The sequence below is a fragment of the Malaclemys terrapin genome, chromosome 5, assembly GCF_027887155.1.
Source record: "Malaclemys terrapin pileata isolate rMalTer1 chromosome 5, rMalTer1.hap1, whole genome shotgun sequence".
Classification (NCBI taxonomy): Eukaryota; Metazoa; Chordata; order Testudines; family Emydidae; genus Malaclemys; species Malaclemys terrapin.
The window spans coordinates 109897358-109912536 of NC_071509.1; the positions used below are offsets into that span (position 1 = coordinate 109897358).

General features: G+C 42.1%; 1 protein-coding gene and 1 long non-coding RNA gene across 4 annotated transcripts in view; both read right to left on the bottom strand.

The window, feature by feature from the left end:
* Positions 1 to 4569, bottom strand: part of PPP3CA (protein phosphatase 3 catalytic subunit alpha) — a 305071-nt gene extending 300502 nt beyond the window's left edge. The window contains exon 1 of one of the 2 annotated variants that reach the window (XM_054029504.1): positions 4095 to 4569. In XM_054029504.1, the coding sequence (XP_053885479.1) occupies positions 4095 to 4152 (58 nt within the window). In that variant the 5' untranslated portion in view covers positions 4153 to 4569. The remainder of the gene's footprint in view (positions 1 to 4094) is intronic. The other variant, XM_054029505.1, reaches the window with a different exon arrangement.
* A 4991-nt stretch (positions 4570 to 9560) lies between these two features.
* Positions 9561 to 15179, bottom strand: part of LOC128838571 (uncharacterized) — a 149580-nt gene continuing 143961 nt past the window's right edge. For both annotated transcript variants that reach the window (XR_008445209.1, XR_008445208.1), the window contains 2 exons: positions 14950 to 15071; positions 9561 to 10440 (listed from right to left, as the gene is read on the bottom strand). This is a non-coding gene — a long non-coding RNA (uncharacterized LOC128838571). The remainder of the gene's footprint in view (positions 10441 to 14949; positions 15072 to 15179) is intronic.

The window sequence follows — 15179 nt, forward strand, 5'->3', positions numbered from 1 at the left end:
TAATACCAACAGTCTAAAGCTGACTTGTCTAGGTTACAGTTGCAAAAAGTTCTCAACCCTCTTTGCATCATAATGATTAAGGAGAAAGAAGTGGAATAATAATTGCTTGACCGAAGTATAATAGTAACCTTCAGACTGACATGCAGGATACTCTTTCCCTACCATTCCCAAGAATACACTTTTGTAAACTCTTACAAAAGTCAATTTGCTTTTGAAAATTTGCCATTTTAACACATGGGTTTGAATTACTTCTTCATATTGCTCACTATACAGTAATTTCAGACATGTAAGTATTAAGATTTCATTCAATAAGCTGTCAGGTGCCATTGTGAACAAATGACATAATGCAGGTAGGAGAAAGCCAAGATCTCACAAGGCATTCAGTAACACCTAACTGTACTGTGACAAAAAGAGGACATTTTACTTTGAGTTAAATCAATTTGATAGTCTAGAAAATTCCATGCGAGTGGCAGGGTATGAAATACTTACTTGCACTTAAGTCATTTCTCATCTTTAGAGTCACTCTCTTTAGCAGTATCTTTAGAAAAAAACAAAAAACAAAAAACCACCCAACAGGTGTCAGCAATATATCAATCTGTTTAAAGCTGCTAGAATTCTCACCCCCTCAAACCCACCACTAACTGTTATGTAGTAGTACCTACCTAAGGTTCACACAGAGCTTGGAGATCTTGATATAACAAGACATCTCCTGTCACGTGTTGACTAATTGTGATCTTTCAAAACTAAACTTATAACTTTGCAGTAGGTAAATTATCAGATCCTGACTGGTAGAGCCACTGCTTCTTGTGCAGTCAGAAGAATTAATCAAATCTAAAGCCTACATACATGACCAAAAAATGCTTCTCCCCCAAATAAGGTTCTATTTTACAATTTATTTATTTATGAATCTTTTTTAAAAAACCTCTCTGTTTACACTGGTTATATCTGAATATGGCCCAGAGGATTCAAATAATTATGCATTTTTCTTTGTTACAATTTAAGGCTCACTGATTATCTCCATATGCGTTTTAATGTTTGATTTCTTATTAATTTTACCATTGCAAGGCTATTCAGCTTTTCCTCTCAAGAAGATATAGCTAATGACCTATGAAAAAGAAATACTATAGCTCTGACTAATGTAATACCGGACCTGGGATTCTACAGCACTAAATTAAGTTAAGAATCCCATTTGTTTTGTTATTACAAGTGAAAAAAGCTACATTATGATCTTTCTTCATTTATGCTTCTAAACAATAAAAAAGCAGTTCAGTGAATGCAATTTAAAATGAATATGATACAGTATAAAAGTAATCCTACTAAGAGTTCACTGTGCATTACTCACTCCAGGTTCTGTATTTAAGCATTTAACCGGATTTTGGTGTTTAATAAAAGAACGAACCAGTTAAATGAATCCAAATATTAACTACAAAATGTTGACGAACAACAACTATCAGGCCAAATGAATGAATAAATCTTCTAAGCATGATTTAGGTCAATTTCTGTTCCTTCCTTCAATTCCTCTTAATGAATACTTCATAAAAGGAATAAAATCTTAAATGTTTGGTGGACTGAATGTTCACAAAATCCACACACAAAAAAATGTAAGAAATCCCAACTATCTGTGCTGTCAAATATCTTAGAAATAGTGTTTCTGGGAAGTTTGGAGCCTATATACATATTAACGCAAAATGAAGTGTAACAACGTGAAGAGTGATTTAAGGTTAAGAGTCATAAGGAGACTAAAACCTCAGACTAATGTGTAAAAAAAAAAAAAAAAAAAAAAAAACACCACCCTAGACTTATTATAGTACCTTTAAAGACAAAAGTAAGAGTCTATTATTAAATGCAGGAGTAGCAATTTTATTTATCGGCATTCAGAAAAGCAAAGATGATTTTGTTTTAAATAAAAAGATAATAAGTCAAATCCTGCATCTGTTCTTACTCATGCAGAATATCCACTGAATTTAAGTTTTCCCTGAGTAAAGTCCATAGAATTTGGTCCTACCTTTACACAGAGTCAAACACAAAATTTAAGAAGAAATCTTCATTCAACCCCCAATTACTAGTGTACTCCAGACATTATGCAAAATATTTCTAATGTACGTAATGTCTCTAATTGAAGGGTATCAGAAAAGTCTACTCATATATTACAAACTTTTAAATCCTTGCTCTTTTACTGTGATGTCACAGGATCATGATTCAGTGTAATATTGCTTAAGTCATGCAACAAATATTTCTTATTTCACAAGATAAAGGCAAACTCCATTTTTTTAAAACTCTGTTACTATAGTGCATACAACCAAGTTTCTTTAAAAAAAAAAAAAAAAACCTCAGATATGAAACAAACAATTAGAAAAAACAGAAAATTACATGATTTAAATGATGTGAATCTCTCAATAAGATTTGCATTGGGTTTTGGTTGATGCTCAAGTAAACACATACAATTGTGCATGCTACAAAGCCAATTTTTTCTAAGTTTCTTGGATTCTGGAAGCATTCAGAGCCCATTTGGAGTTTGTATTTCACCAAAAAATCTGGAGATGAATACAGGTTTATAGCCTATGATGGATACACTGTATTACACCTAAGTACGTATATAGAAATACGCACATTGTACATGTATTAAATCATAAACATTTGTTCCATAAAGAAATAAACATTCTTTTATTGCTGTGCACCTTGTTTGTGTGGCTAATGAAAACTCTCAGATGTTTTTCAACAAATGAGTGGCTCAGGAGCATTCAAGCTCATAGAACATGTATGTATGTTTTTACAATGGAGCGAAGTCATCAAGATTATACTCATTTGTGGGGAACACCACCCACACGCAGATATGTGCACACACATGCAAAGATACAAGGGCACACAGTGTCTCTGTTGGATAACTTCACATTCAACCAGGCCAAATCATAAACAATAACCATGATGGGGGAAGTGGCTTGGAGTGCCTTCTACTGTGCTTAATGTTCAGCATGTATTATGCGGCTTGCACATGCATTTTCATCTCCTAGAGAGGATGATCCTGGATAAATATTCCACATTCTAGAGTCACATCCCCCTCCCTAAATGAAATTCATTTGGCTACTGGACTACATGGCATCGCCCAGAGAAAAAAACTTCCCACTGCTGCTGCATAGGCTCTTCCTCACCATACCAGCACTGGTGGCTGGGTGGATAGGCTAGGTGTGTACTGTGTACACAGAGACAGAGAGATCGGCGGATCCTCCTTCGCTAGGATGGAGAAATAGACCATAAAGGAGCGCAAGCAAGAGCCCTCGCCCGAACAGAGATCTCTGTGAATCAACCGCTGGCTCCAGGTGTCACCCACATCAAGCAGCACGTTTGAGAGAGGGAAGGGAGAGGAGAGATGTCAGCGACGCGAGGAAGGAGGGGGGAGAAGGAGAGCCCAGGCTGTCAGGATCGGGGGATTTACGGGCATATTCATGCATGCGGGGAGCTGAAATGCAGTGACAAGATCTGCCTACAGACAACGGAGCCTGCGTGCGAACCCGGCCACCCAACCCAAAGGGGTTCGGATCAGGCCGGGGAGGGGGAAATGCCAGAAGAAGTAGCCAGAGGAGAGGAGGGATCCAGGCTCTTGTGCTTCTCTCCCTCCCCTCCCTTCTGCCTGAGACACTCCAGCAACTAAGGAAGCTGGGGCTCCCCCTCTCTCTCGCGAACCCTGTGCAATCACTTGAAGGCAGAGAGGGGGAGGCGGAGGGGGAAATGCTGCAATGTAGCTCTAGGCAGAGAGATCTCCCGAGTAAACCCAAACCCGAGTCAATAGTGCAAGATACCAATCAAATTACCACCCCCAGACACAATCCTGACCAACAGCCACCACTTCCTATATCTCTCACAGCAGCTACTCCCTATTCACTCCCCCATCACCGCCTCCTCCACCCCCCTCCAAACACGTCTCGTCCATTTAGCAACTGCAGCCACAGTAAATAAGCAGACCCCGTTCCTTGGACGGGGGAGAGACGTACAGTATCTTGGAGGACGGTGGTAGCCAAATTAAAAAAAATGGAGGAGGGGCAGTGGAAGCAGACAGCTGTCTGTGTGTGTCCGTCTGTGCACGGCACAGCACTTACCTTTCACCACCCTGTCCGTCGTTGATAACTTCGGATCAATTGCCTTATGCTCAGACATTTCCAGCAGCCGGGGGCAGGAGGGAAGGGCTCTCTCCCTCACACAGCGCAGACACAAGGCTGAGACGGCTGCTGCAGCAGCAAACGGCCAGTCAGTGTCTCTGGGTCCTTGGCTCTGGTTAAAGTTACTGCCCCCTTGCCTGCTGCTTGCTTTGCTTTCCTTCTCCTCCTCCTTCTTCTTCCTCCTCCGCCTCCTCCTCTAGTTAATTATTTATCTCAATCACGCCACTCGCTTCCTTATTTATATTTTTTGCATAAATAACGGGCAAAAGCAGCCAGAAAAATTAAATTTAAAAAAACAATCAGGGTGCAAATGCAGCAGCCCTGGGCTTCCTTCCCCCACAGCAGCAGAACGGCTGCTGCTCCAGCTCCTCCGGCTGCTGCACTGGATCTGGATACGTCTCTTCCCCCTCCTCTCTCCTTTCACTCACATAGGCACAGCCACTAAGCTGCACACGGTCCAAGGCGCAACCTACCCTCACCGCCTAGCCTTACACCCGCATCTCCCTCCCAGCTCCCTCTCCCCCGCCCCATCTCTCTCTCGCAGCCATTGGCTCAGGCCGGGCTGCCAATCACTGTCAGGTAACTGCCGCCCGCCTCTCCTCCCAGGTGTTCTGACGGTTCTCACCATTAGCCGGGTTGGGGGCAGGGGAGGGGGAGCACAGCAGCAGCAGCAGCTGGGGGTGGAATTCTCCCCGGAGCGTTCTAAAGGCTTGGTTGAGCAGCAAAGGGAGTAGTAAAGCGCCTTGTGTGATTTGCCTTGGGGCTCGGGGGCGGGGAGGTGGGCTGGAGGGAAGCTCTAAGCTGTACCCTGCTATTGCACCGCGGCTGGCGATGAGTTACCGGGAGAGAAGCGGTGTTGGGGGGTGTCTCCCCCTTTTTAAAAAAAAAAACACAAGGCCACAACAGCAGCAGCAGGGAGATAGCGCGCGTGTGTCATTAGCTGGCGGGGGCGGCCTCCGCCTGTCACTCACTGTAGCTACTGCTACACAACAGGAAAAGCTCCAGGGTGATCGCGCCTGCGTGTGTATCCCTTGCAGTAAGGCACAGACACGACACGACAGGCTTGTCCATGCACCGCTGCAGCCCCTTTCCCTTTGGGGTTAGGGGCAGCCGTCAGTTAGGTTTCCTCTTGCTCCGGTGCCTTTATCAACCAAGCTCCCGACAATAGCTTTTCCCTGTTTTTCCTTCTTGCTTGTAGTGCTGCTCTGCGAAAGAAGGAGGAGGAGCCTTGGCTAGTTGGGATGGGAGCTTTCCAGTTGGAGGGTTGATGGATGGGTTTTCACTAGCGGCTACCATTTAACCAACCAATGTATAATTGATTAGAGTAAAGTCACTGTAGCGTTTGGGGGAGGGGGGAATAACCTTACAATCAGGAAATGCCGAGGTGCTGAGCTAGCTGTAAAGGCTATTGCAGATCCCGAATATTAGATTATTATATTGTATGTCCTTTTACCTTTCCTCTGCTTTGTACAGCAAAAACCACAGTATTTCAATAAATAATATTGGGTGTGGGAAAGGATGGTATTGTAAGGCATAGGTCTAGAAGTTCCATGGACACTGCCCCAGACTTGTTAGGTGATCCTGGGCAAGTCACTTAATATCTCTGTACAGAGCTGGCGCTAGGCAGATGCAGACTAAGCAATTGCTTAGGGCCCCAAGCAGCTAAAGGGGGAGAGGGGACGTTTGCTTTTTATTATAAGAACTTGCCTGTTTTAGTATTGGGTGAGCAAAAATATTCCTGCTTAGGGCCTTCAATGGGGTAGCACTGACTCTGTCTCTGTGCCTCAGTTTCAGGACATGGTATGTAAAGGGGCTAATAATGCACATTTCCCAGGGATGCTGGATGCTTAATTCATTAATGCTATAAAGTATTTTGAGATCCTCAGATGGAAGCCACTGTGAATGCAAAATGTTATTATATAGTTTTAGTTTCTAGAGAGAAATCATATTCAGACTCAATATTTTTGTTTCTGTTTTCTGATTATTGATGATGGCATTGTAATTCAAGAAATACCATTACATATATTTCTGAATCTGCCTTGATTAAAAATAAAAAGTTATGCAAATCTTAAAAAATCTTTAAAGTGTGTGTGCACATACACAAACAAACACAATCTTTTTGAGATCTCACACATGCACAGATTTTGAAAAGAGCTCAGTATGTCAGATATTGCAACTGCATGCAATATCTTTGGGGGAACATACTGTATTAAGTTTATGAATAGCTGATGTATCACTCTTGGTCAGGGATCATATGCAATTTGGGGGAGGGGGAGGTTGCCACAGTGCCTCCAGGAACTATAAAACAGTGGGGGAGGGAGGGTGATTAAGGTGGTAAACACTACCAGAGAGGTACCACTCCCCTGGGGAGGCTTGCAATAAATGGTTCAAACTGGGTTTTCCAGAGACCAACAGACAGAGAAAGGTCTTTTGGTATAGAAAGGCTGGGACTACACTGGCTGGGGCCCTTCTTTCTGAACCAGCAAACAGACAGGACCTTCTGTCTCATCCGTTGCAGAAGGAATGGAAAGACTTTGGCCTACTAGGGCCCCCATAAGGCTGATAGGTGACCTCTGTTAATATTTTAGCATAAGTATAGGAACTTTTGTATTTTTTTATGTTTTCTCTGTAACTTGTAATTGTTGGCAATATGCAGTTCATAGTCGGAGAGAAAGCAATGCACAGGCACTAGCCATTAGGGTCCAAACTGGTTTGCTGGGGATATCACAATGTAAGGCAGGGAGCTATGCAGCCTTCAAATGCCCCGTCAGAAGGAAGTGAGACAAGGTAACGGGTGGAGCCCTGAGACCCGGCTAGACATTCCTGGAGTGGACTACGAAGGAGGGAACAGAGGTGCAATTACCCTGACATTGAAACACTCAGCACCTAGCAATTTCCATTGTCCTTAATGGGAATTAGTGAATGCTGAGCTCTTTTGAAAATCTCACCCTGGAGTGAGTTTTACATGGGTGGACCATTGTAACCCACTGGACCCATACATAGCACCATTCCAGTTGATCCTCCATCCACCTCCACAGAGCCCATTGCAGCATCAAGGCCTTCCTCTTTCTGCTGAGTGAAAAGAATTGAGTTTTCTGGCCTTCACATATAACAAGCACAGAAGACAGCTTTTAATTGTAGGAGGGCCTGTGTTAAAGAATGATTTAATGTCAGAATATCTCACTGGCTTTGGAACAAAAAATAATAGAAAAAACAACTACCAATAATCAGGTAACTTGATGTTGCTAGAGTTCCTACCCAAAATGTGTCACTAGAATAATCTAGAAATGCCTATATCCCCCTTTACTTCTCAGTATTAAGAACCTTCAGAGATATAGATAAAAAATACAGTAAGAGAAAAAAGGGAAAACAGGAATAATCATGCTTAAACGTGTTGTGGACTGATTGCATCCTACTATATGTCGATCAGTAGGCATGTAGAAAGGTCTGTAAATGGATCAGCAATGCTGCACATATTGTGCAGCTGTCCATTGAACTTTGTTTATTGCTAGCCAAATTTCTTTGACTGGTGAGGAAACCTTCATCGTTGTTCCATAGAAAGAGTTATTCACGTCCACTGGTACTATAATTGTAGTAGTAATCTCCTTCCTTAATAGACTTGGTGCTTGAACCAGAGCCACTATTCTCTCCTAACACTTTAACATCCCCACAACTGGCTGACTATTTGCTTGGACTGGAATGAAATGGGGCAGCCTAGCTGGTAGCACCTGCTGCAAGTTATTTATTTACTGATGCCAGTACAACAGCTCAGGCCTAATTCATACAGAAGGGGAAGTACATATCCAGTGCTTCTATTAATAGTATTCTAGTGTGTAATTCTTCCATGTGGAAGCCAGCTCTAGGACTGTCTACCACCTGCACCCTTGCTCCAACTACTCATGTTGTCTTGATCTTTAGACTTCTTCCTTGAATGCACCTAGTCAGAGCCCTAGGTAACACACCTCAAAGGGAAAGGACACCATTCTACACCTCTCTCTGACTGAGACCTTGAGCAACTATAGGGCCCCCACATACCCCATCTGTTCTCAGAGGTGCAGGGGTTTGCTCCCTTTTTGGACAGTTTAGTTTAATGCAGTGGGTTAAGCTAAACAGAAACAAGGCAGTCTTATTCCTGAATATGATTAGTTACCCATGAAGTTATATAAGAGTAACTGTTCCTGAATAACTCCATGTGTAGACAATCCCTTATTGACAGATGCCTGCTCCTCTTTTGCACTGTCCTATACTGTGATTTTGGTGGGTTGTTTGCTAGTTTTTTAAATCTTCTTTCTTGGTTGCTGTTTTTTAAGGATGCTACAGTGACAGGGACAGAGTACCACTTGTAGCAGAGGAATGCCTTGGCTGACAAAGCAAAAGAACCTGTACAGCCTGTGCAAGAGGAAGCCATATGTGTGCTGTGGCCAACTTCATGCGTGTGAATTACCATTCTTTGAGTTGTTTGTTGTTTTTTGAAGCTACACTTTGTTGCTTGCTATTAGCCCATAGCTGTGAGAATGTGAGATATACATTCACTTCACTAAAGAAAGACAATACAAAAAGGGTGACTGTGATGGGGTTCCCAGGGTGCAGCCTGAACTGGGGACTGCTGAGCCTTCTGTCCCACCATCCTGGGATATCCCTCTCACACTGCGATGCTGTGACAAGCTATAAACCTCTGGCAGGTACTGCACTTACTCAGACATCCGCAGCCAGGGACACATCCAACTGAGTTACATGAATGCTTGTCCTAGCCACTCATGAACCAACAATAGAGAGGCTCCAGCCAATTCCCCCCAGCTCCTCAGCCTTACATTCCTGGAATATACTGTCTTGCCCTAGTTAGAAGCATGACCAGTGTAAGTTTATTACCCAGTCTACCCCTGTGGAGAGGACATACACTAGCCCAGTGGTTCTCAGACTTTTGTATTGGTGACCCCTTTCACATAGCTAGGGTGACCAGATGTCCAGTTTTTAAAGGGGCAGTCCCATTTTGGGGGATTTTTTCTTCTATAGGTGCCTATTACCCTCCACCCTGTCCCGTTTTTTCACAGTTGCTATCTGGTAACCCTACATATAGCAAGCTCCTGAGTGCAACCCCCCTTATAAATTAAAAACACTTTTAAATATATTTAACATTATAAATGCTGGCGGCAAAGCGGGGTTAGGGGCAGAGGCTGACAGCTCGCGACCCCCCCTGTAATAGCCTCGTGACCCCCTGAGGGGTCCTGACCCCCAGTTTGAGAACTCCTGCACTAGCCTTTGTAATCTGAGCTGAGATTTTCCAAGCACTTAAAACAAAACACACTGTTTTAGATAAAATGTAAAACAGATTTATTAACTACAGAAAGGTAGATTTTAAGTGATTATAAGTAGTAAGCATAGAGATCAAAGTTGGTTACCTAAGAAATACAATTTGAGTTCTATAAACTACACAATATTTGAATCAAGCAGTGTCTCACACTGATAGATAGTACAAATAAGTCACAGACCTTGAATACATAGGCCGGAACTCTCCTCCACCCAGGGCCAGCCTCCCCAGTTAAAAATCTTTGTCCTCCAGATGTGTTTCCAGGTGTTGAGTTGTGAGGGAAGTGAGGCCAAGTCATGATGTCACTTCCCTTTTTTTTATAGTTTCTTCCAGGTTGCTGGAAAGATGTATGCCTGTGACATGAGGGTCCACCCCCATCGGTCAAACGTTCTCCATTGTCTACGTGCTTTCTCTGAGAAGTCTTCTGGGATGGTCACTGGGAGTGTGGACATCAGCACATCTGGCTACTCCACTGTTGCACCTGAAAGGCTAGTTGTGGGTATTCCCAACCTCACAACATTATTTCTGATACATACACATCGCAAAACTTCATGACTTATCATATGATAGCTCATACAATCCAACAGGATACTAATGTTCAACAGATCAAGACTTTCAAAATGATACCTCACAAGGCATACTTAGTACAAAACGAATCATAATTATATGACAGTGCTGAATGTGGGGGTTCCAGGGTATTGCTTTGAGGTACAGAGTGCCACAGTGACAAATGCAAACTACAGCATGGATTTTTAGCTTGTTGGGATAGCAACAGTAGTGGGAGTAGCTACTATTGTGATTTAATAAAATGAAGTCAGTGCCCAATCAGTACAAAATGTTCAAATACAACTATGTTCCTTCTGTTACTCTTTGATTGGGCAAATCCTCAAGCTACATACAGGATGCATAAGGCTACCAATGCAGTAGATTCCACAGCTACCTCTGTGCTGCGGAGTAGGACTCTGGCAGCATTCTGTTCTGGAACAGGGAGGGAGGGAGAAGTATGTTAGGAATGTGGTGTGGCCAGTGGGTTCATGCACAGCACAGATCTCCTGGGCAACAACTTCATGAAGTGGGGAGCATCATTATTGTGGATTGAAAGCTATCAAAATGACATGGGAAGAAGCTAAGACTGCAGCAAGAGACCATCAAAGATGGAAAGCAGTGGTGAAGGCCCTATATTCCTCTAGGAACAGAAAGATATAAGTCAGTCAAGTCATGCTGCCCATATCCACAGTTGTCATTCCCAGCTCTATATGTATATATCCTGGGTTCTACTTGGAAGGCCTCACTGGGAGGTAGGATTCAGCCCTCCCAGCCTATACTATCCACAGGCAAATCCCATTACCAGGCTTTGCTCATGGGACTAAAATTTGGTCTTATTTCATAACAAAGATACATGATTGCCACTAATGCTGTGTGATGCAATTCAGGGTCAGATAGTACCCTATATGCCTATAGTACTTCTAGAAACTGCTAACTTTTTTTTTTAAATCTTCTGTTATTTTATTTCTATGTTTTTGACCTTATTATTTTTTTATTTTTATTTTCATCCACTCAGTAGGGGTGTTTGTTTATGCTGCTGCTGCATAAGCTTGGTCTTCCCTTCCAATGACAATTTCATTTTTCAGGTATTTTTTTAAAAGTCACGATATCCATATTTCATAGCACAAAAGTGAGTAAAAACCCCATTTATCAGATCTATCATCTTGCTACACAATGTGATACAAGCATGGCAGGGCTAAAATGCACGACTGCTCTATCAAGGGTGCAGTGAGGCCTTTACCTTGTAACTTGGTTCTATTTGGACATTACTTCAGTTCAGTTGCAAGTGCTCCCCATAGCTTCAAAGCCATTCTATGAAAAGGAGGAAGACGTAAGACTCTCCTCTCTGCTTCATACATGGATTTTAAATAGAGAACTTTCTACTGGCTTTTGGTAGGATTTATTGTTATTTTGGCAGTAAGAGTTGCATAATAGCTATTGATTATTGCTCACAGGGACATGCTGTTTTCTGTCTACATAAGTGGTCCTCAAACTTTTCCATACTGGGACACCTTTTCCAGACCAGAACAAGGATCCCTCTCATGTGACCAGATCCCCATATGACAGACTGACAATATCCCCTACTATCCTTAACAACGTTATGGAATTAAGGTAAACATTACTGAATTAAGTTAAAAATTACTGTTAGGTCAGGGTTACAAGTGGTAAGTTTATTACATACAGTACATGTAGGTTCTTTTAATAAAGTAGGCTGGCATACAAAGAACAGTGTGGTACCTTATAATTGTAGCAAGTACACCTATTAAGCATCTCTTAAGAGAAAGCAAGCAGGTGTCCTTGGGCAACCTGTCTGTGCTGGGAAATGCACAGTGAAGGGAGGGAACTGAGCAGCATGGACATACCCCAGGCAGAAGGCAGTGAGATGCAGTCTTCACCCAGAAAGGCAACATCTGGGGAACTGGAAGCCTGACAATGGGTTCCCTTGCTGAACCACTAAAGAGAAATACAGGTGCAGCTGCCCTGAACTATGATGCCTCACTCCCCTTTAACAATATGGGAGGAAGGGGGAGGATCATGACAATTAGGTTGAGAACCCATTGTTTATATATTTCAGGAAAAGTTTGTGAGGTTCTACCTTCTATTTTGTTTAAGGCCTATAGGGTAACATTTATTTCAGAGCAATGGGCCTGCACAAAGTCCCATGCACTCCTTGAGTCCCTCATTAACAAGCCAAACCAATTGTCTTCCACAAATATGGGGGGGATGCCTTGTCAAGCAAACTAGTACTGCTCCACTGCACAAAGGAGAGCTGGATGAAGGGCATGTAGGAAGTATGTGGACCTGGATAATCACTCTGCCCTATGGCCACATGGCAAGTTCCAGTATGCATGTCCTCACATCTTTCCCATTCCCCTAGTGGAAGCTTCATAAGCACCTGTTGTGGCTACTTCAACCATTGTACTGAAGTAGTCTTGGCAGCTCATAGTGCTCCAGGACCTGTGGGAGGATTTATCCCTTGCTTGCACCCGTCTGGCATCTGGCTCAGCTACTTATCTAGGCCCTGAATTTGGCCCTAAATCTTCTAGTGGAGTTTAAGTGCTGCTTATGGCATTGTGAGGCCCTGTGCATAAGGGTGAATTTCACACAAATGCAGGCAATAGTTTAAATAAAGAACCAGATAGCATACGGAGGGCCTAAGGGTATAATAATGGAACTGTGTCAATTTTGAGGACAGAATGAAAGCAACAGCATCAGAAGGGAAAGCCATGGAAGGAATGTAGGCTAACTTGGAACTGTATTGCTGAAACAGTGCAAAAAGAGTAATAATAGTCGTAGGAGTGCCATGGGCAATATGTACTCATTGTATGTGACAATACAGAACGGGATAGACAACATTTTAAAGAAACCAAAGAATAATCACAGAAAGGAAGATGTGAAAGAAAAAAATTCCAAGAGTGACAGTTTTTAAAATAACCCCACTATGCCCCTTTGTGAAAGTTGGACTCGATAAAACCAATTCTTGACCAAAAGAAGCTCTGATTCTAGTCACGGGAAGTGAATGAATAGCTGCAGCTTGAATAAATCTCTAGTGTAAAACAGATCCCTAAGTTGGGTCTCTAGCCTAGACAAGTGTGTAAAGTTGAGGGGAAATGTGAAAGGAACATTCTCACTGTACAGAAGTCAGGCAAAATCTCCATTCTTGAACTCTCAGGGCACACATATATGCACTGGTTTAAACAAACCACTGCAAAGCCCTGTGTGAACACATATCAGTTTAAAACTGGTTATAGCCATTTGATTTGCCCCTGTAAGTTTACAAATGCAAGCTAAACACATATAAGCCAGTTTTAAATCAGTTTAAGTGTTCACACAGAAAGATGCACCTATTTAACTAAATGGGTTTAAAAAATAAATCACATCTTTAGTTAAACCAGTGGGAAAGTATGGGTACACCAGGCTTTGCTGTGCCAAGAACGGGAAAGTTTGGTGCAGTCAGCAGCACTAAGATCCCACAAAGAAGGAAAGGCAACATCCTGCCTCCCTTTACTGGTCTGCAGAGGAGTAAAAAGGCTATTAAACAGCAAGGGTTGCTTAGGCCTGTGCTTCCAAAAGCATTAGGGAGAAAACCTCCAGGAGTAGCTGCCACTACAGTCTTTCCCCAATGCAAACAGTGGCTTAAAGCCACAATCTTGTCAAGAGTAGTTAGCATTCCCCAGGGATCAAATCCTGCAATCCTTAATCAGGCATTGATTTCAGTGGGATTTTAGCATGTGTAAGGTCCACAGAATTTCTGAAGGGGTTTTAAAGTATTATCTAAATGAATAATAAAGCCTTCCAGGAATCAGTAAGTAAAAAAAGAAATGGGATTATTTTTATAGAAAGGAGCAACCATCATGGCTAGCAGATATGTGTTGAGAGAGAAACAGACAATACTCGCAAGAAGGAAATAAGGAAATAAGTTTGGGGACATAAATTTGTATTATAAACTTTCCAATACATGGTATGGACTTAATCTTGCTGCAGTGTTAAAAACTGCTTGGTGTGGCAACAGCTGAAAGAATTCTGAAATAAAGTGGGATGCTTAAGGTGGACATTACCCAAAATGCTTTTCTGTTCCCCCCTCCCGCCCCCCAGCAATCAACAATGCTGTGGTCTAAGAGCCATATAACAAACTGAAAAGTTTGGATGTGTTTTTTTTTTCCCAAGGAAGGGAGATTTAGTTGGTTTTATTAACATGCAATAAATTATTTATGTTTGCTGGCTTTAAAGCCAGAAAGAAATATAGATGAAATCCCCCTAATTTCAGGGTAACGTCTGTGGAACATATCCTGGAGGAAATGATTTATTCAGATGTCCTCACCGCCAACCTCAGCCTCAGTAGTAACAGCAGACCATAATGGGGGTCAGAAGTGAGATGATTAATCAAAATAAGTTACTACTTAAGGAACAAACATTCAGAAGTTCAATTTAGTTGCAAAATAACACAATACACCTCTAACCAAGCACAAAATGTGTCCTATGATTTATTATTTAGAGAATCAGAGTGAGTACAAAAAGGAGCAACAGAATAGAATGTGCATTCTGCTAAGTGATCTCCCATGCTATGCCTTTTCCAAAGAACTTTGTAATGGAAGAAAGGACAGAACAACCTGATCTCTGATTGCAGCCATAAAATACTCATATTTACAAAGCAAAGCACTGAAGCTTACCATAAAATCTAAGGAGCTTTAATGAATAGAATTGCTCTGTAACTTACACATGTTGGCTTAGTGGGGACATTTAAAAAAATCATTAGTTTTGGTAATACTGGTAGTTTGTAATTTATGTATTTCAGGTCCTGATTCTCATTTACACCCAAAGGGGCCTTTAAAAAGGTGTAAGTTACACTCCCAATGAGGTAAAATGCCTTAGTGTAAATGAGAATCACACAGCTAAGTGACCACAAACTCTAAACAACTAATGCAAATTTAGGCTCCAAACCTGTAAACTGCTCTTTGCAAACCCTGGAACCTCCTGGGAAACCTCCAGTGACTTCAATGGGACTCTGTGCAGGAGTAGAGATCTTCCCATGCAGAACAGCTTCAGGATAAGGATGTCAATATCTCAAAAAAAAAAAAGCAGATGTCATTTAAAAATCTAAATCCCCAGGCATGCCAGAGAACTTGTCCTTCAATCAAATTGCTTTTTTAAATGATTTTCAACTTCTTATA